The sequence below is a fragment of the Glycine max genome, chromosome 13 (genome assembly GCF_000004515.6).
Source record: "Glycine max cultivar Williams 82 chromosome 13, Glycine_max_v4.0, whole genome shotgun sequence".
Classification (NCBI taxonomy): Eukaryota; Viridiplantae; Streptophyta; class Magnoliopsida; order Fabales; family Fabaceae; genus Glycine; species Glycine max.
This window is the reverse complement of record NC_038249.2, coordinates 21,209,452-21,230,661: the sequence shown is the minus strand read 5'-3', so window position 1 is coordinate 21,230,661 and position 21,210 is coordinate 21,209,452. Positions and strand designations below refer to the sequence as shown.

Sequence of the window (21,210 nt, the reverse complement as noted above, 5' to 3'; positions counted from 1 at the left end):
GAAAAAAAAGATTATAAATATAATCAATCCTCATTATTAGTCATGGTTTATATTTAATTTTACATTATAGAAATACAAAAATAAACCATTAACCAATATTAGTCGTTAATTCAAAGTTACCATTATCTTGGAAAAAAGGGATTAATGGAATATTTAGTAAAAATAAAAAAATAAAACAAGAAATAAGTTTTAAGAATTTTAATTTAAAAAAAAGTTGTATAAAATAAATAACCCTTAAAAAAAACATATTGCATTTAGCTCGATTATATACATAATCAATATAAAAATTATAATCTTTAAATTTATATATAATCAAATCTAACTCCAAATTAAAATTTGACACATTACATGATAATAAAATCCTATAAAAATTTAATTTAATAACAGTAGTGAATGATTTAATTTAAAAACATTAAGTTCTTTTACACGTGTCACGCTGAGAAAACTACGTATGACGTAATGGCTATTCAAGTTGAGGTATATAAAATCATAAAAAAAAAAAAAAAAGATGTGTGTGTAAATGATTAACCAGAAAGTTCCATTTACGAGTTAGAGCTTTAATGCCAGGTTGAGTTGTGATTTGATTGTCGTGAATTGTGATAGCACCAATCAAAACAAAACAAAAACACCGCCATCTCTCTCTCTCTCTCTCTCTCTGTGATCGCTTCGCGTTCATCACTGGGCAGTAAAAAATGTCTGACACAGAAGACCATGCAGCATCAGAGTATTCCAATGGTGACGAATCCCCTCCAAAGCCCAGACAGAGGTTCAGGGACAGATCTAAGGTAAAACCAAAACCAAAACCCATGTTATGTTTTTCATTTGATTTTCGACGCCATACATGATTCATTCTTGATTTTTACGATGTGGGTTTTGTTTGGTTTGATTCAACGCAGGAGATGCTGTCCAAACAAGCTGTGCAGACCAAGCAAATGCTTTCCAAACAGGCCGTTAAGATTGCCAAACAAGCTGAAGAACACGAAAGGTTCATCAACAAGGTCGGTTTTTTCGTTTTCCCATTTCAAAATGTTTTCTTTTTCAATTATTATTACTATCTGGGTGGGTGTTTAGCAATTCAATGGATTTATTATGGTAACTTTGACCCACTGGATAGTCAAAATACTGAACATGCTTTTTCATACATGTTCAGGTGACGCATCTCGTGGGGGTCCTCGGTTTTGGTGGGTTTTGCTTCCTTTTAGGGGCAAGTAAGTTGATAAGTCTAACTGACACTTATGCGTTTGCAGTGTTATGGAATGTTTTTCTTTAAATAAATTTATAGTTCTTTCTTTTCTTGACATTTTGTTTTTTCTTGGCAGGACCCCAAGACATTCCCTATGTATATTGTTTGTTCTACGTCATCTTTGTTCCTCTTCGTTGGATATACTATAGGTTCAAGAAATGGCATTACTATCTACTAGTAAGCTGACAGACATATCACAAATTCCGTTCCTGAAGTGCACTGTACTTGTATGGTGTATCGAATCATTATTTCATTCTGGAAGCTTATGTTTGCTTCTAGGGCGAGTTTGAGTTTTTGTTGTAGTGTTCACAAGGTTTTTGTAATTACTAGTCACTGTAATCAATAATCTGTAATTGTCAAAACTTAGAGGTGAAAAACTGCCAACTGCAATGTTGAGGAGTAATAGACATCTATCTTATTGAATATGTGTCACTGTTATTCCTAAATACTAAGACGAAGGATTAGTTGAATTAGAAATATTTGCTTATCATTTTATTTTTCTTTCTTATGTGGTTTAACTATAGAGAAGTTAGCGAAAAGAATGTTTAATTGAATTGCCAACTACCAACATGGTTATGATGTGTTAGAGAACATTTAGAAAGGATGAATTTTTATGACGTTAATCTGATTGGTCAGATCTTTTAGACCTGGAAACTCTATCAGTAATGACAAGGGCATTGTCAATTTGAACTGTGTTTTCATGCATTAATAATTAAAAATTAAAAATAGTTGGAATAGTGTCTTTGTTCCCATTAATCACTAATTCAATATCATGCAGATACAGTACTGATATTATTGTTTTATGAGTTTCCTGCAATGAAAGTTAAGTAGTTACATGATTGCCCGTGTTTCAGGACTTCTGCTATTATGCCAATACAATATTCTTAGTTGATCTTCTTTTTTACTCATCGAACGAGAAGCTTTTCATGGTTTGCTTTTCTTTTGCTGAGGTAAGAGCATTATCTATTGTAATTTGACTCCTTGGGCAAAGAATGAATCATCTGTCTATTTTGTGTCTTATTCAAGAGCTTTTGCAGGGGCCATTAGCATGGGCTTTGATTGTTTGGCGCTGCAGCTTGGTTTTCAGTTCTGTTGACAAAATTGTCAGTGTTCTTATCCATCTTTTACCTGGTAAATTATACTTCATCTTATAGTTTCTCTATTTTTTTCAGCAAGAAAAAGAAATTCTTGGAAATTGTAAGCTTCTTCTACAATAATTGTTGTCTTCTACCTTCAATAGTCAAATATTGGGTGTAAGGTTCTGCTTTTTTATCTAGAAAACAATGTTCAGTGTATATGGTATGAATGTTTTTGAGAATATATGAAAAATATGACATCATATCATATAACATCATTCACACCTAATTTTATTTCCAATTTTTTCACTGCTATGAAGCTTCCGAAATCCACATGCTGTTTTTGACAAATTCGGAGAAGTTTCAGTTCTTGTTGTTTATAACTGTTAGCCAAAGTTGCTGTTAATGACCATTACAATGAAGCCTCTTCTTCCTTGATCATGCAACACTCCAACCTACTCTTTGGGCTGATGATTATTCCAGCTGTCTTACTGAGTTATATTTCTAACAGTGCTAATCTATCTGATTTCTACAGCATCCTTGAGTTGCCTTTCTAGCCCCATGCTTTTTGGATCCCAAATTATACTTCTCATTTTTAAAGGATTCATTTGTAACAAGCTTAAAACCAAATAAGCTTTAGCTTGAGGAAGAAACAATATATAAAAAATATCATATCACATAATATCCCATCCTTCACATAAAATCAATATCCATTTCAGATTGTTTAGACTCTATTCTATCTCCTCTTCCTGTGAGACATAGTGTGCTATTTTTGTCCCACTGTCCTCGTTCAGGCATTTAGACATTCATCCCATTTTCTTGATAGATATATCATATTGTTCAATATAAGCATGCAGTGGGTTGAACTTGTGATAGATTTGCTAAACCTATATTTCTTACTATATCCATTTTAGTATTTAGTATAGTCACACCTTCAATAAAGTAGTTTTGTTTGACTGCATTGACATCACATTGTTAAGAGGTATGCTCAACTTTATGTTTCTTATCGTATCCATTTTGCTTTTTATATGCCTTTAACGCTGTTGCTCTTTCCAGGATTGGTTTTCTTTACTATTCGATGGTGGAATCCTGCTACCTTTGAAGCCATGCATCCAGAGGGAACTGCTAGGAGACCTACGTGGCCTTACGTCGAAGATAAATCCTATCTCTGGACATGGCTGTTTTTGGTACCCTTGGTAGCTTACACTTTGTGGCAGGTTCTATACTTCCTCATTGTCAACGTCTTACGCAGACAAAGATTTTTAAGAGATCCTGAAGTCATGACTTCCTACAGGTACTTAATGAATATGCATATACTTCTCTACCCTTCTAAGTTCATAACAAAATAGTATCTTATACTATTCAAATATAGAAGTTCTGATGGGGGTTAAACCTTGAAAGTTTAAGATGCTTTTATGTGTATTGGCAGAATAGATCTTCCCTTCACCTCTCATTATATTGATTTTGATTGTTTCGTAGGGAACTCTCAAAAAAGGCTCAGAAAGCAAACAACATATGGTGGCGCCTAAGTGGGTTGCTTGGGGATCAAAATCGCATGCTGATGTACATTTTTCTTCAAGGCATATTTACGGTGGCAACCATGGCTCTTACTGTCCCCATATTCTTGTCATATGAATTGCATGTAGTTTTCCAAATACTAAAGGTTTCGGCCTCAATATGGAACGGAGGAAGTTTTCTGTTGGAAGTAATGCCTAGGCAGGCAATTCTTAAGGAGAAAAAGAAATCAGAGATGCAACCTGTTGAAGAAGCTCAATCCAATCATCAATAGACAATAGAGATGGAAAATGATAGCAAGTTAAAACAATGTTGTTGTGACATGTCACTCCTTGCTCAACTAATATCCACGTATTTTGCTGAAGTTGTAATTGTATTTGTTGATTTGTTTTTACTGAGAGGGTGGGACGTGGGTTTGGTTGTCTTAAATCAAAATTGTTTTTTCTTTACCACCTCTTCATTAATGACTCAGTTAATCATACTGATAAACTTGAAACTGGTTAAAAGATTATTTTGACATAAAATCTTTTTTATTTTAAAAGATTTTAAAGGAAGGTAAGATTTTGTAGTTTGAATTTTTAATAATTTATATTACAAGAATTTATAAGATTTAAAAAGATTTTATAGATTTTTTAATGAACAATTAAAGTAACAAGAGTCAATAAAAATTGATAAGGTTCCGGTTAAGGAATCTTTTTTATTTTTTATTACTAATGTTATCTGATGACAAAAAAGAGTGTGAAAAATAGTGATCCACGTCAATGTAATTGTGATGAAAAAAAAGACAAAAAGAGATAAATATTTTTACAATCGGTTTACAATGATACACTATTTATAAAGTAGAAGATTGTCTTTATGCGTTTTGATTGAGTAAAGAAAAAGACTAAGTATCCAAGGTATTTATACATTTTTGACGTTGTTTTAACAAACAAGTTGATTAAAGGGGAAAAAGTAGAAATTCTTTTTGGAGGAAAGGCATGTAGGAAAGGACGAAATTTAATGCTTAAAATAGTTAGTACTGAGTTTCAAAACCAGCCTTATTTACTATTTAGCATGAAAAGTACGAATTAATGGAAAGCTATCAAAAGAATCCATCAACACGAAGGGAATTAAAAATAAAACATCGCCTTCCAAATATTATGCAAGGTAAGCATGGACTGAAATGAATAGTCATAACCACAAAACAAACCTACATTAAGGCTTTCAGCTATAACTAAAGGATTTGCTTATTCACTTAATTGTGCATTGCTTCTTTCACATCTTCATACTTTCCATATGTAATAGGCTTTCAGTACCAACCAATATCATCAGTTACTTATATTAACCTTGAATAAATATTTCCAAGGAGAAAAATGCAGAAAGTGAATGCGTTCTGAGATATAGAAACTGGCAACTTCTAGATGTAAATTTCACGTTGAAATTTCTACTTCTGATGGTGTTCACATAACGCTGGTCCTCCCAGTAGTTTTCAACATGGTATTTCAAGATACAGTTAACTCTTAAAAAAATGAAACTCAAATAAATGATCTCACGTCTGTACAGGTGCACTGAGTCATCTTCCATTATGACTCAGTATTTAAAAAAAAAAAAAAACTATCTTAAGTTTAATTTTGAAAAAAGAAAGAAAGAATATTGCACAAGTAAATACAAAAAAGCAATCGCATGAAACAAATATGCCCACCTATAAAATACATGGAGTCACTAATTGCATCCACCTATAACACTTGAAAACCAACCCATACGAAAAAAGAACCTTGGCAGGTGTGACAGAATGCCTGGACACCACCAGCCTTTACCTATGACCGCCATTTATCACATGACTCACATCAATAGTGACATGGCTTCTTAAAAAAACCCCTCGTGTTGATGAAACTTGAGGGGTAAAAATGAATTAACCCGGGCAACAAACCAATATTAGAAGCCTGAGTTGGCTAAAATATACTATACACGTGACAACAACGAAATTATATGCACAGCTTGGCACCTGCACCTTGGTGCAATACCCCGGGGATAGCCACAAGATGGAGCATCAGAGACAATATTCATTGGGTATTTGTATCACTCTGACCGTGCTAGTAAGAACCCAAACCCTGAGTTCTCACGTATCAACGGAGGAGGATCCACGTCTGCTACTTCTACTGGGTGCATTGATTTGGAAATGTCATCCACCGAAAAAGGAATGCTGCATCCATATTCAAGGTTTAAGAAGGAATGCTACAGCAAAGACCAAGACAAGAAATGAAACATTAAATTGTCTGCTGAAGTTGATAGCATACCTCGAGTCATCATCTAATAGGAAAGAAGTGCTGACAGCATTATTAGAGTCCTCAGACATCATAGCTCTCATGTTTGTTATAACCTGCATATAATCAGAGATGTTTTGAGATTTATCACATTGCAGGTGTTCCACCTTGGGATTTGTTCACAAGATATACATACTCAACCAATACAAATATTACAAACAGATTAGTAACACAAAAATTAGCAAGGATAACTTACGTCTGTAGACACACTGTGAGTGCCGTATTTGTCATCCCAGTACATTGTACTTATCCTGTATAACTGTTGTATACTGAGAACCTGTAGCAGAAGAAAATTATACTTAGTAAGAGAATCAGTGCGAAGTGTGAGGTCATAAATAGTTGGCAGAAAGGAAGGAAGCACCCACAGGGCAAAGCTCCTTTGTAATTTCATTCAGGGATTTTTTGGGTTTTTGATGTATCACCTGAGATTGAAGAATGAGAGTCAGAAGTTTCAGAGATAATCAATAACGAAATGAATTTGAATTTGTGTAAAAGTAACTCTTACCAGGAATCCAACAGCCTGCCTGATATGTTTCAGTTCCTCCCAAGCAGAGCCAGTATACTGTTCAGAAAGATCAGGGTGAAGATTTTAAAAATGGAAAAAGTAAATGATCTGAATAGTTGCTTGTTGCTCACCTCCTCTGTTGCCTCGATGCACCACTGCTCTAATTCAGCCAGACCTGTTTTTACATACTCCCCATTGCTGAACGAACAACACTCCCGACGCAACAGAAGACTGCAGTAATTATCAGATTAAGTCCATGAAAGGGTCTGCATTCCGCAATATGACATGCAATGCAAGGTGGGAGAGAGATTACCTATTGAATAATTGAACATTGATGAATGAGAATATTTGAGTGAACACTTTTCGGACCAAGAAAGGAGGCGCCTGTTAAACCAGACTTCATTGGTTAAGATCATATATCCATGTTCAGACAATGGAAATACAGACATTGAAAGTGAAACTCACATAGTTTGCTTTCATTATCTTTAGATAATTGTTTAAGCTTTTCACAATACTTTGCCAGTGAGCAATTAAGGCTTGCTGAGCAACTGCATTTGCCTGTGCGCGTCCTTTTACTAGACTTTGACGCGAGTTTCTTGGAGCCTGCAATTGTTTTTATCACAAAAACAAGATAAATAAACAAATAAAAACACCCAAAGAGTTAACCTTGTTAATTACTGGGTAGCTTGACCGAAGGACGTGCACAAAATCAACTAGTGATTTAGGGATCGCTTGTAAACAATTTATTTTATTTACAATTAGCAGATGAAAACTGTTCTTTTCTATGGATTTATTTCTAATCAATCATGTAAAGGAGAAAATATTTTCTTTACTCATTATCAATCTTCAGCAGTTGCTACAGGCAACAGTGCCGCCTTAAAATGTGTCCTGCATGTCTGATATTCTATTAAAAAATATATTTTGTTGAATTCAAATGAACATATTAGTTGTGATTCTTGTGACTCGTAAAACTAATGTAAATATCATTCACTCAAAATTAAAATTATAATCCACGTATAATTTGTTAACTGCTCAAGCCCCTTACTGAGAATTTCACAAAATTTTGATTTCCACCCGCCCCCACTCCTCCAAGAAAAATGTAACATATCTATTTACCTGTATACAAAGTCCAAGTAATGGAGATATCTCCTTTTTTAGGTTGTCTCTTATCATTCCATATATTTTTTCAAGGAAGGCAGTAAGCTGCTGCTTAAACAGCAGTGCTGGATATTTTGCTTCTACTTGTCGTAAATCATCCAGTCTATTAAGACCTCGACCATTTAGAAATGACAATCCAGCACTTTGGGGAGACGCCCTTAGCCCCTGGAATTGCAAAAGGCAACCAAAATTGTAAGATGAATGAAATCCACACAAACTGTAAAGTTTTCTTCAGAAAGGATATGCAGTTGCTTCATACTTGAGACATTCTTCCAAACAGAGAAGATGATGCTGTTCTCCGCCGCTGTGGTGTTAAGCTAGCAGCTCCACTAGCTTTAAGAGTGCGTTGGAGTAGCAACAACAAAGTAGATGTATTAGACAACCAATAGGCTAAAACATCAGTATTATCCTGGGCCTTCAATGGTGCAGAATTCACTGTTAGTAACATATTTTTGGTATTTGAGAAATTGACACAACTACTTTTAAATGCAAAAGCACCACGTCATGAACAATATACAAGTAATCCAAAAGAGTCAAGTTACCTCAACAGCTGAAGCTATTGTTTGAATGATACGGTCGAATACACTAGTCCTTTCAACTTCAAATGACCTCCAGTGGAGAAGGCATTTATATATGACACATGCAGCAACAGGTTTGCCCCCAGAAAATCCCAAATCTTGTGTTATGCACTTGATCAATAAGTCCTGGTTTTCCTGAACAAGAAAGTGAAATTTTTAAGAGGAATCAACCAGAAAATGGGGGAAGGGAGATTTAAATTGAAAATTTGATTTTAACTATCTGTAACAGATTACTCAATGAATCTATGTAGCCACTCACTTGCTGCTTCTCATTGAGAGATTTTTGTGGTTTTCCCTCAGATTCAGGCTCACGCACATTGGATACAGCAAGAGTCATATCCTAAAACATATAGAAGGCGAGAACTTAACAAATTAAACAAAACCATCCATTACAATGAAGTTAATTGTTGATATAAACTTGTATAAAAGTGTTCTTACCGATCCAATTTTTGCTTCACCATTTAGAGCATTCCCATTTTCGGGTGTCCTCTGCATATTGTGTATGAAATAAATCTCATTGTAAATCTCTCTTCATATACTATAATGTCAAGTAATGACCTTGTGTTTTATTCTCTTACCTGAATAATCACTGTCCTTGGTCTTGCAGACAGAGTTTTTCCAGTTGGTGATACAGCCAGTGCTTGCTGGCGAAGAACTTGATTTTCTGACTCTGCATTGGAAATCTTTTCCTCCAATCTGCATAATAGAATTTGAAAATTTTGATTAGATTTCATATTAAGGCAGGTATAGATGGTTATTAAAGGGCAAAGGAGAAACATATAACTATATAACGCATCCAAAAGCATAAAAAAAACAGTTACAAACAGGTATAGATGTAAGAGAATGGTTGATAACAGTTGAAGACAAACTATGATAGGAATAATTAATTCCTAGATGCATTGCAGGGTTGGGGGATTGAAAAGTCAATTTAAGTTAAATATGAAATTCAATATATTAAGGGTAGGTATCATAAACCAACTACTTCAAAAGCTTAAAATGGTAGGTGAAGGAACATGAATGGTCTTATAGTTAACAACTTAACATGCCTCCTCAGTCCTCACACAAGAGCTCTTTAGACTTGAAGTGTAGATAATGCACAGGCTCACCTATAGTGTGCTTGATTTCAATATATATATATATATATATATAGAAGAATGGGGGCAGCAAGCACTTGAATGGTTTTATACCTAACAATTTAGTTATTTTTTAAAATGTGATACATTAGGGATGTCATCAGAAACTGAAAATGGTTCACTGTTTCTTATGAAATAATTTAAAACTATGGAACAAGTGTTCATAATTATATAGATCTTTTTTTCTCCTCAAACATTACTGACCTCTGAACCAATTCTTGAAGTTGATCCACTTTGCGGTCAGAATCTTCAACCTTTTTAACCATCTCTTTATTTCTAGCTTCAGCCTCAGCCTGAGCTTTTCTGGCCTCTTCTTTAGCCTCTTTTTCCAATAGGAGTGATTCCTGTGTGAGAGATTAAATAAGGGTACTCAATAAATTTACAATTGTTCATTGTAAATATGTATCATATCCCCACAACTATTACACAAGATAACTCCAATTTTAATTGAATTCAGATTGCAGGATGATCTGTGAGCAATTCAGCATAAAATATATAATTATAACTACTTTCATATTTCTTTAATATCTTTTGAAAGATGATTGAAAACCAAGGACTCCGTGGAAATTAATTTGAGAGACCCAATAGAAACAAAGTTAAAGGTTAAAAATAAAAAAGTAGAAGCATTTGTATAAAACTTCGTACCCCATTGCCCAGAGGCTCTTCGCTATGCGAAGGTATGGGGGAGGGATATTGTACGCAGCATTTGTATATTAAAAAAAAATCCATTTGCCTCTTTAAACATTTTTTATAAGAAACATAAAATTAATTTGTATCAGAAAATGCTATGAATTTAGAAATTATTGATGTATTGTCAATAAGATCAATTCCCTACCTTCAAACTATTGACTTCAGCCAATAATGAATTAATCTTTTCAGTATCTTGAATTATAATAGGAGTCTCCTTAACAACTGGAGGTGCTTCTTCAATGGCCTTTCGTGCTGCCTCGCGCTCTTTGATGACCTTGGTATTTGCTTCTTCTACTTGTATTTGCATTGCATGTAAAGCTTCCTGTAACTTAGCAATTTCTTGTGCCTTTTCCTCTTCCAAATCAGTCTGTAACAAGTTAAAATAAGACAAGTTTATGGTATTAAAAGTTGCATCATTAATAGCAGCGATTAACATGGCAATTAAAATTCAAGTAAGTATATGATAATGAAGTTACTCTCAAACGTTTCTCAATTTGCAAACGCCAAGTAAGTTCTTCAACACGCTTTTCTAGTTTGTCCTTAGCTTCTTTGAGGGCCCCTGTTTCTCTAGCAGCCTGAATGCAGTTACAAAATATTACTCCCAAGGCAACTTTTTATAAAACAAGATTAAGTACACCATATTACACAAGAAACACCATAACAGAGAAAGTATTATATTCAAACCATTTTAAGCATTCTAAGTTCCCTTCTAGCAATCCTTCTCCTCCAACCACATTGAGTAACAACTGCAGCCTTTTGCAATCTTTTATAATATGAATATGCAATTAGCCGACGCAAATAAGCCTGAAGAGATAAACACAGAGATCATTATAGTAAGGCAAGTAAAAGGGTTGCATGATTTCATTTTCTTAATTAACAGACTAACTACAAAGAAGATCAACAAGAGCACCTGGATGTAAATTGCAGCCTTCGTTTGCTTTCTAAATCTAAATTCATCACGAGCTTTCATAGCCCTTAAACCTGTTTGCAGTATAACTGCAGATGATCGCCCTGTTAAGTATGATTTCCTGGCAATGTATCCTTTGAAGTTCTTTTGTATTTTTACAGCTCCTGCTTCACGTCGCAACTGCTCATAAAGTTTCCGGGACAATATTCCTATTTGTTATTGAAAAGCACCATAAGAATCAGCATCAGATTAAGATAAGTAGTTTATATGAGACCGAACCATGAGAAAGAAACCTACATTACGAGAAAATCCCAACTGATTTAAGGCTGCATGAATTTTAGAATGCCACAAACACTAACACGGTTTACCAGCAGGGGGATTTATAGAACATAGGTTTCATGAGTAAAGAAACAAGACTTATATGTTGATAGCAAGCCCAGTTTGTCAGAATATCATATTTCCTTTAGTTCCTAACTTCATTTAAGGGAAAAGATGGGTAGCTTTCATATTTGGTGGATTTGGGATTTGTAGACAGATCTATGGGTCCTTTTACTACCATTCAGTCTCACTTCAGTTTTAGTTTATGAGTTGATAATCCAAGTCCTATCCATGGAGGAAGAATTTCAGGTAATATCATCAGACATCACCAGCTAAAGCTATGTGTACCTTTCAGTACCAATAGTAGATTGCCATCTACAATCTACCATTAGTACTAAAAGATAATGGAATCTAGCCAGCAAACACTCCTAAATAATACATATCAATACCAACAGCTTTTTCTTACAAGAGATTGTCTATGTGTATGTTTGGATTAGCTTCAATTTGCATTCAAGAAATATTACTATTAAAATCTTACCTTGAGAAATTTTGAAGGATGGGAAGAAAAAACATTTTTGTTCTAGAAATGTAGTTAGTCCAAACATGCAGTTATGGTAATGAACTACCACACAAATAAGCAATAAAAAACAAACCAAAGACATTAGATAAAACTAAGGAATAAGGATACCTCGTAAATTAGATTGCAAGCAAATTGCAGCTCGGCGCAATTCAATGAACTCCTTGCGTGCAATATGGGTACGTACTTGCCTCTGGATGATTCTAGCAGCATTTCCAAGAACCTCTGCTCTTCTTGCATCCAATTCAGCCATCTGGCCAGCTCTTAAGAAAACCTTTGTCTTGCCTATCTGGTAAACCATCATAAATCTCTGTATGATTACATAGCTTATAAAATCCATTCATACAGATGGACTTCCATGTTGAAAAGGTAATATTCATGAAATAAAAAATAAAGCAATTTTCTAATTAAGAAGTTCAGCAGTCACTTCAGGTTATACTCAAACTGTGGAGAAGTTACTGAGTGGATCAAACAAGCAGATATGCCAATAAACTAATACTTCTATTTGGTCTTCAAATAAACTTTTTCCCGGGGATAGTCTACAAGAATTAGCATAAAGTTGTTTCAGAAGCTCCACAAGCCTCTTAAGACTTAAGACAGTTGGGTATTTTAATGCTTCACCACCATAACCATGTTCTTTGCTATTTTGATAAAGTATCTAAGCTGCAAATGTTTGGCAATGGATTGACCATCATGTTAAAAACCAAATCAGATATTGGTATACAAATGCAGGGTGACATTTATTTAGGAAAATAGTAGGGCATGGCTCACTGTTCCTCTTTCCTAAAACTGACCCTCCCACACACCATTGTCAACAGATCAAGTTGTATGGACCAAGGAGTATCACCTGATAGCCTTTCATACCCATTTTATCCAGGATCATTTGGCACGCAACCTTGTCATCATAGCTGAAAAGGAAAAAGTAAAAACAATTAACATGTAAATGGAGACAAAATGCAAGAGAGCTAAGAGTTAAGCAATGGATAATAAGTAACTTCCCTAGAATCATAGAAATACAAACCAAAAGCACTTGTCCAATTTAAAGATAAAAAACAGCCCAAAAAGGAGATGAGCTTTACTTTCCGTCCAGAACTTCAGGGGCAAGAACACCAAATCTGTTAAGAAATTCATAAAAGGTCCGTCTGGTAGGATATCCAGCACAGCTGATTCTAATTGCCTCAAGAACACCCTAAAGCAAATAACAATTAGACAAACAATCATCAAGTGTCAACAGGTGCCAAAGATATTTTTCCTTCTTTGCACAATTATATAAAGGCAATGAAGACAAAGAAAGACCATGATATACTCACACCACAGCGCAATTGTTGGATAATATTGAGATTTTCAAAAATAGCAGGCTTGAGAACATTATTCGGCTTCACACATCTGATATAGTGAGGTTCTGTTGAATTCAGGGTCTCCATCAAAGATTGAAGTTGCAGCTACATGTTTCAGAAATGTGTCATTTACTACGTGCATAACATAAAAACAAAACGCCAGATATCTGAGACAGGAATGTCAAAGACTAATAACAAATTATAATAGAGTTAAGAATGAGTGGTAAGAATTAAAAATACCTTGAAGCGAGATCCTATTGAAGAGAACTTTGATGATTTTGAAGACTCCTCTGGAGAAGGGGGGAATAGACCAGCCACAAATGAGCACTTTGAGGCTATGAGCAGATCCTGATGTTCTGCCACCACATAATCCTTGTTTTTGTCAAGAAACATATCAGCTAGATATGTCACCTGGACAAAGCAAAAAATAGTCAAAAAGAAGGAAGCAAAACATTCAAGTAACAATTGAAAAATACGTAGAAAATCATAAAAGGGACGTAATGAAAAACACCAAATATATTTACCTCCCCTGCATAATGGGATATTGTAAAACTAGTCCGAGAAAGTTTAGGTTTGATGAAGCGCTTGTTGTTTTTGAATGTCTGGTACAATTTCTGAGAAAAAGTTTCATGTGTAGACTTTGGAAACATACTGTGTCACACAGGGAGGCTAATATGAGTCCAACCAAATTACAGAGTTTAAGCAATGCCTGATATTAAGTCTTATATTATTATCTAAATCCTACTTTAAACAAATTGGAAATAGCATACAGGCATGAAAATACAATAGTTAGAGAAAGTGGCTTCTATTGAGTGTAAAACTTAAAAGCAATGTTAAATTAGCAATGAAGTCACTCCCATCCACATACCAGGCTTCATCAAGAAGTGCAATTATTCCTCCAGGTTTCTGCAAAAAGATTGAATATGAAAATCATCATTAGCTGAATTTATTGAGTTGGAAAACAATGGAAGTATAATTGGTCATAAGGCAGCAACAGTAAAATACCTTCTCAATTAGATCCAAAACATCTTGGTTATCAACAAACTCTATGTAACTCCAATCGATCTCTTCTTTGGTGTATTCTTCTTGTTCCATTTTAAAGACATGCTGCAGTCATTCAGGGGGAAAAAACAAAATCTCGTTTACCCAGGAAAAAATTATAGAATACAGACCACAAATTTGAACCAGAAATTACCAAACCTGATTAAAATGTTGTTGCAGCTTCTCATTTGTAAAATTAATACAGAACTGCTCAAAACTAAGAAAAAGAAATTTATGAGATCCAAGGCTAAATACTAAACCATAAGTGCTAGATGAAATCATTAGCTTACCTATTGAACTTAAAACTTTCAAACCCATAGATATCAAGAACTCCAATAATAGATTTTGAATTAGGATCTTGACCAATCGAATTGTTAATCTTCTCCACTAGCCTGGAAGCAATAATGAGAATTTGTCAGAATATGACACCTTGAAGAAAGGAAATCTAGAACAATTTTGGTCCAATCACACATATCGTTCCTGGAGACCACTGATAACAACAAATAATTCCAGAATGTTATTATGTGGTTCTTTCAATTATAAATGTGATTACCATAATTCTAAAGTAATTTATAACTGGAAAATAAAATTCACAATTTATAGTCAAATTAAATGTGTTAAATTAGAATGTGAATAAAAACTCCTTTAGTAAGAATAAATTGTTTATGTTCTTCTACATAATAAATTTAAGTTATAGACCTTTTCAATAGTCCTTTCTTTCCTTCAACACATTAATGCAGGAGAGGATCTATATAGAACTTGCAATATTATACATTAAAGCAGTGCTAAAGGTTCATTACCAATCAAACAAACGGGAATAAATGGTTTTAGCTAATGCATCCCTGCTACCAAGAGCTGCAACAGGATCAAGGGTTCTTGTAATAACCTCCTCCGGTGTTACCATCACACGCTTGATCAGTGCATCTTCCAAGCTCTTACAATCACACCTACAATAATTTTTATGTTAAAATGTATTCAACATTGGTGAAATGATAATGCAGTAATGCATATGAAATGCATAAAAGGGTTATGTTGGGCATACTTTAGAAGTTCAGCTGTTACATTAAGATGGAACCTAGACTTCTCGTCCCTGATGACAGAAGAGTCAATCTCCTCTCCTTTTGCAAATTCAATATTTCCAAGGTGCAAAATTGCTGCAATAACCCTAAAAATAGCCTCCTGAAATACAGGGCTATATCATTAAAGCAACTTTTAAAAACTCCCATTTATTAACAAATATGATTCACAAAGGCTAACCTGCTCCTCCTCACTGATTCCAACAACATCCATTGCCCTTCGAGTTGCAAGATATTCTTCAGCATCATCCACTCCATCCAGCGCATAGCATTTGGATTGATTTAAGTAATGAAAGGAGCTAGGACTTCCCAGCTTATACTTCTCTTTTTCCTATAAAATAGAGAGTCATGATGATCGAATATGAATATATTAATAATTTCATATAGGAGCCTATCTTTGTGATAGAGATAAGGGAGCATTTCAATATCAAGAAAGAATACTTTACCTCAGCTGGTGCTGCACAGAGAAGGTAAAAACAATGGTAATTTCTTTCAGGATCCGAAAGTTGACAGACACGGGATCTTTCAAGCAAATATGTCCGTATAGCTGCCCCAGAGATTCTTCCTTTGTTGTCAAATTGTATCTCAACAAATTTTCCAAAACGACTGCATCTCAAAATTGGGAGGAATATGACAAGCACCATGTTATATCATGTTTGAACAAGAAAACAATATATATTATCTTTTTTTACTGCTTAGTTCAACATATAGCTGACAAACAGGACCCACAATCATAAGAGTTAATAGACTTTAACTGATGACAAACCGAACTGGTCTATCACAGTTTCTTCTTCCTTTCTCTCTATGAAGTAACTTAGTCACAATCACTTTGCCTAAACCAATTTATGACAATTTTCATTTTACTTGATATGCCATGCAGCTGTCAACACTCACCTTGAGTTGTTGTTTCTAACTGTTTTGGCATTGCCAAATGCTTCAAGAACTGGATTAGACTGCAAAGTAATTAACACCGAAACAAGTATGAGGAAACAGTTTGCACACTTTTTTTAACACCCTATAAATGTAGAATAAAATAAAATATATAAAGGAACTAAAAGTTATGGAGTAAGACACAAAAAAAAGGGGTAACCAAAACAAGAAAATGCAACTATATCATACTTCTAGAACTTGTTGTTCAACTGTCCTTCCTTCTACTCCAGATCGGCCCCCAAGATATGCAAGATACCGCATAAGCATTTTTGTTGTCTCTGTCTTTCCAGCCCCACTCTCACCACTAACCAGGATTGAGTTGCTTTTTCCCTCATTAATCATCGCCCTGATGTATATAAACACAGACATTAATAAATCGTACAAAAAGAATAAAACAGAAAATGACATTGACATCTATAAGTCACCTGTATGCAACATCTGCAACTGCAAAAACATGGGGACTCAATTCTCCAAATGCAGCTCCTTTGTATTGTTCCATCATGTGAGTATCATATAGATGCGGTAATCTTTGAAAAGGATTTATTGCAATCAAGATATTTCCAGTATATGTCTGCAATGATGATGGAGGAGTAGCATGATTGTATCATTAATAAGTTTCAATTCTTGCTTAACATAAACAATCTCGGTTCAAAATGAAATGATATATATTTTAGAATCTTACATAGATTTCATTGAGTTCATATCTAGTTGCCAAATTGTGCAGAACTCCTGGTTCATGCAAGTAAGACAATTTTGTCATGTCATCTACACCACCAGGAGGGGCTTCATTATCCTTGGGAAAAACCTTTGAGATATTTTTGACAACCTGCAACCAGATCTCCAGACTTAACCAATCATGATAGTAAGCCCTAGCATAACTCGTTTTATTACAGGTCAAACAAAAAGGATATAGATAATAAAGTAGGAATGAAGTTGGAATTTCTGTAAGTTAAGACATATAGCATATGAAAAAATTTATAGATTTCTGAAAGTGATATAACACAGTTAGAATCACAGAGGAGTACTTCAAAAGCAGTTGCAATAACACAAAACAAAGAATATATGCAAACAATCTCACAAACATGCAGTACAGACAGTTTGACTCACTGTTTTTCCATCTGTGGTGCGAACATGGACTTCTTCACCATTGATTTTAGAAACTTCTCCATCAATCCATGCTTGTGCTGGATCTTCAATCCAGACATGAGAACCTACAATAATATTCACTGGTGCAGACTGCAAAGACAAACATATTGAACATTCACAGCAAAAATGTTAAATCAGGGAAACAATACTTGTATGTAACCAAGTTGTTGAAGAGAAACAAGAGGAAATGAATGCAAGCAAATGTGCTCCTGCCCATAAATGGCATTGCCAACCATAAGGGTTTAGTTTACAGATGTATACTACCATTTTAACTTCATTAGTTTATTTTAATTTAACAGCAGGAATAATAATTATCGATTAAAAAAACAAATATTTAAATAATAAAAAAAAGATAAAGTAGCAAATGTTAGATCCATAAATAAATAAATAAATAATGGCAAATGATCATTGCAAACAATTACATAATTTCAAGAAGATAAACTGCAAATTATTATCACACTTGTGGTCTGGCTTTGTCATTATATCTTGCTTATCAAAATGATAATCATTATAGATACTGTTGAAAAGCATGGACTTTTACATGTAAACTGCTCACAACATTGACACATACTCCAACATAGCTAATATATATAGAAAAAATAGCATATGCACTGATAGTGTAAAACAATTTTTACATTGTCATTCAATCACAAACATCCATTTAAGGTAAGTTTGTTGACTTTTATAATAAATACATTAAAAGTCATACTAGCAGTGATTTCTGATTGGTTGTCTATGTACAACTTTTTACACTAACAGTGCATGACAATTAAACTCTTGTGTGTGTGTGTGTGTGTATAGTGAGAAAGTTTGTTATGAGTGAGAAAAGCAAATCTAGATTACCAAAATTAAAAGTTCTTTAAAGGCAAATGATCACTTAAAAAAGTTGTGACTTGTTAAAAAACCCACATGATTTGCACGTACTAATCTTAAATTCTTAATTATTCATGATAAGATCTAATATTCAATATCTAATCCTCAATCTCATATAAAATGGCTTTCTAAGTACACACACACACATATATATAGCAACATAACAAAAGATCTAAAACAATAATCGAGATTTGTATATTCTTGTAACCATTTATGATAATGAGCCTCACAAAAACATACTAAGAAACATTATTTTATAATATTTTATATTACCTTTTACACTGACATTTTCTGAATTTAGAAAATATATATATATATATACAATATTTTTTTATAATACTAATGTCCTTGAAGTGTCCATCCACATTTTTTTCAAGTGGATGACTAATAAAGAGTGTTAGACACCAGTCATACAGGTTTCAGTGTGGGAAACATGTCCAATACCTCAACCATGTGCGTGCTTCATAAGCCGTAGGTATGGGTTTCAAAATTTGCCAGTGTGTTTGGGTGCTAATTAAATGGTATCAAAGCAGGTTGCTAATGTCTTGGAAAAGGCTACGAAGGGGTTGACCAGAAAGACAAAGTAAAGCATTGTAGAGTGCAGCTGCCGAGACGTCATTGGCTCTCAGTGGCAGTGCCATGATAAGGACTTGGGTATTATGGGGTGCCTGAGTCCCATGTCACAGGATGCTCAGTGATGTACTAAAGTTGCTAGGGTTTTCCCCCTTCATAGCTAGTTTTTAAGGGAGGGTTCTACGAGTGCTTGGATGCTTATCAGTTAATGTAATTTTGTATTTGTTTTTTGTCAACAAGTATCATGTGCAAAGACAAGCAACAGTGTTGGCATTCACCAAAGTTGTCGTGCATGTAACTGGACCACCATGCAGTTTTGAACTAGCAGAGCCATTGATAGTCAAGCAATAGTCAAGTGCCAAAAGAGATGCCATCGGACCTAACTCAGAGTTTCGTCAATATATTTTCAATTTCAGTTTGAAATACCATAATGAAAGAACAACTTCTCGCAAGGATGGCTTTATTACGGTTGCTCTTCCCTTGATACCAAATCATCCTAGCTAAGCTAGCTAGCTATCTATACATATTCAATAGCATTTGCTGAATAACGAATACTTTTATTTTTCTTAGTATTCAACTTCCCTCCAATGACCAATCTATGTCGTAAAACTCTATAACTAAATTAATCAAATAGTATCTTCAGGCAACTAAGCTATCAAATATGTACACTTCCTAACCAAAATTACCCCAATCTTATTCATCAACCATTCATATTTGCCAAACTCCATTTCACAAGATCTTTTTATTAGTAATGCGTGGATCGACTAACATAACTTTCACCTCGAGAAATTAAAAAATAATAATCAGAAGCATCCAAACGCGGAGAAAAAAAGAAAATTAGTCTAGAAACAAAACAATATCTGCCAAACAAATCATAGTCACACGGAAGAATTTCCAAAAAAAAAAAAAAATCGAAGTCGAACAGATTCAACGGAGCAGCTCGAGGAGTCAGAGGAAAAGCAACGAAGCGATGGAGAGAGAATAGGGAGAATTTACCATGGCGATTAATGCGGCGCGATCTTCCGGTCTAACTCATCCGAGTCGAGCAGAGAAGGGAACTCAGTGAGTCAGATCGGACAGTAGAGAACGGTAGCTTGAAGTTTCAGCGACAATTCTGAGGGAGAAGAGGCTAAAATTAGAAGCTGGAGAAAACGATAAAGAAGAAGAAAACAAAGGTATTGAGCGAGCGAGCGAGCGACTTGAGTCTGCTTTCTTTCTGTCTCTCTCTCTCTCTCTTCTCAAAGCCTTTTTGAAGAAATGAGGTAATAAGAGGACAGCTACTGTACACGATAATTATTCATTATATTAAAATTTAATTATAATTTAACAAATATATGAAGAACAAGTTTTAGCTTCTCTTTCCTTCTTTCTCTCTCTCTGTCTTTTCTTTTTCATTTTTTTTATTTTCAAATTAAATTAAAATATTGAGGTTTCTTGTTGGCTGAATGGTGATGTGGGACCAGTGAGAAGGAGAGAGGGTATAGGCTGAGGCTGGACATTTTCGTGGTCTGCACTACGTTGCCGGTTTTTGCTCTCCAATCAATGAATAATGTCTTTCGCAGTTTCTCTAGGTTTTTAGTGAGAAATTGAAAAGAAAAATGAAAAAATGTAACAAGTAATACTACTATTTCTTTTTTATCTTAAGTGAGAAAATTTTATTGATTTGGCTGATAATTATTTTTTGTTGAAAATTTAGTTTGGTATTTTTAATAAGATTTATTTTCCTAACTACATCTTTCATCTATAAAATTCAATCCAAAACTTTTGTTTAAGAAATTTAACCAGTTTCACTTTAATTGTCAAAACGTCTATAGAGTAATGAATAATGGGATATCGTAAAAAATGAGGCAAAAAATAAAAGATAAAATATTTTGTAAATATATGAATGTTTTTCGTTAAATATAAATATATGAACGTTATTGTTGAAAAATAACAAGAAAACACATAATGAAACGGTGAAAATAATATTTAATAATGGACGGCAAAATTATGGTTTTAATTTTGCCTCGTCCCTTAAGGCATTCATTTGGTCTTATTCACGAAACTACCATCGATTATGTTTTAGCAGTTGCTTAGTTTGAGTTTAATGGCAATATAGGCTCGATCGGTTAATCTGCAATATTTCTTTTTCCAGGGACCATTGCCTTTTTTCCGTTTTTCTTTAACAATCCATCCATGAATGAGAATATTTGAGTTTTTTTTAACCGATAAATGTTAATTAATTTATTGGT

General features: G+C 34.2%; 2 protein-coding genes across 2 annotated transcripts; one reads left to right on the top strand and one right to left on the bottom strand.

Annotated features, from left to right (window-relative positions):
- The first annotated feature begins 510 nt into the window (after positions 1 to 510).
- LOC100791853 (uncharacterized) lies at positions 511 to 4,282 on the top strand. The gene is made up of 8 exons (NM_001255122.2): positions 511 to 785; positions 897 to 998; positions 1,151 to 1,208; positions 1,320 to 1,420; positions 2,098 to 2,193; positions 2,281 to 2,374; positions 3,376 to 3,613; positions 3,799 to 4,282. The coding sequence occupies exons 1-8, from the start codon at positions 693 to 695 to the stop codon at positions 4,106 to 4,108; spliced, it is 1,092 nt and encodes a 363-aa protein (NP_001242051.2). The 5' UTR covers positions 511 to 692; the 3' UTR covers positions 4,109 to 4,282.
- A 1,051-nt stretch (positions 4,283 to 5,333) lies between these two features.
- LOC100777802 (myosin-13) lies at positions 5,334 to 20,227 on the bottom strand. The gene is made up of 39 exons (XM_006593877.4): positions 19,976 to 20,227; positions 17,495 to 17,623; positions 17,070 to 17,213; positions 16,813 to 16,958; positions 16,577 to 16,733; positions 16,352 to 16,410; positions 15,904 to 16,063; positions 15,639 to 15,788; positions 15,424 to 15,560; positions 15,182 to 15,328; positions 14,672 to 14,773; positions 14,541 to 14,598; positions 14,346 to 14,447; positions 14,209 to 14,246; positions 13,865 to 13,991; positions 13,581 to 13,751; positions 13,314 to 13,445; positions 13,083 to 13,192; positions 12,851 to 12,911; positions 12,115 to 12,292; positions 11,112 to 11,317; positions 10,886 to 11,005; positions 10,678 to 10,776; positions 10,347 to 10,568; positions 9,716 to 9,855; positions 8,957 to 9,074; positions 8,817 to 8,867; positions 8,638 to 8,718; positions 8,343 to 8,513; positions 8,060 to 8,215; positions 7,759 to 7,965; positions 7,108 to 7,245; positions 6,956 to 7,026; positions 6,774 to 6,873; positions 6,643 to 6,699; positions 6,503 to 6,559; positions 6,334 to 6,414; positions 6,111 to 6,193; positions 5,334 to 6,016 (listed from the first exon to the last, which is right to left on the bottom strand). The coding sequence occupies exons 1-39, from the start codon at positions 19,976 to 19,978 to the stop codon at positions 5,893 to 5,895; spliced, it is 4,593 nt and encodes a 1,530-aa protein (XP_006593940.1). The 5' UTR covers positions 19,979 to 20,227; the 3' UTR covers positions 5,334 to 5,892.
- Between the last annotated feature and the right edge of the window lie 983 nt (positions 20,228 to 21,210).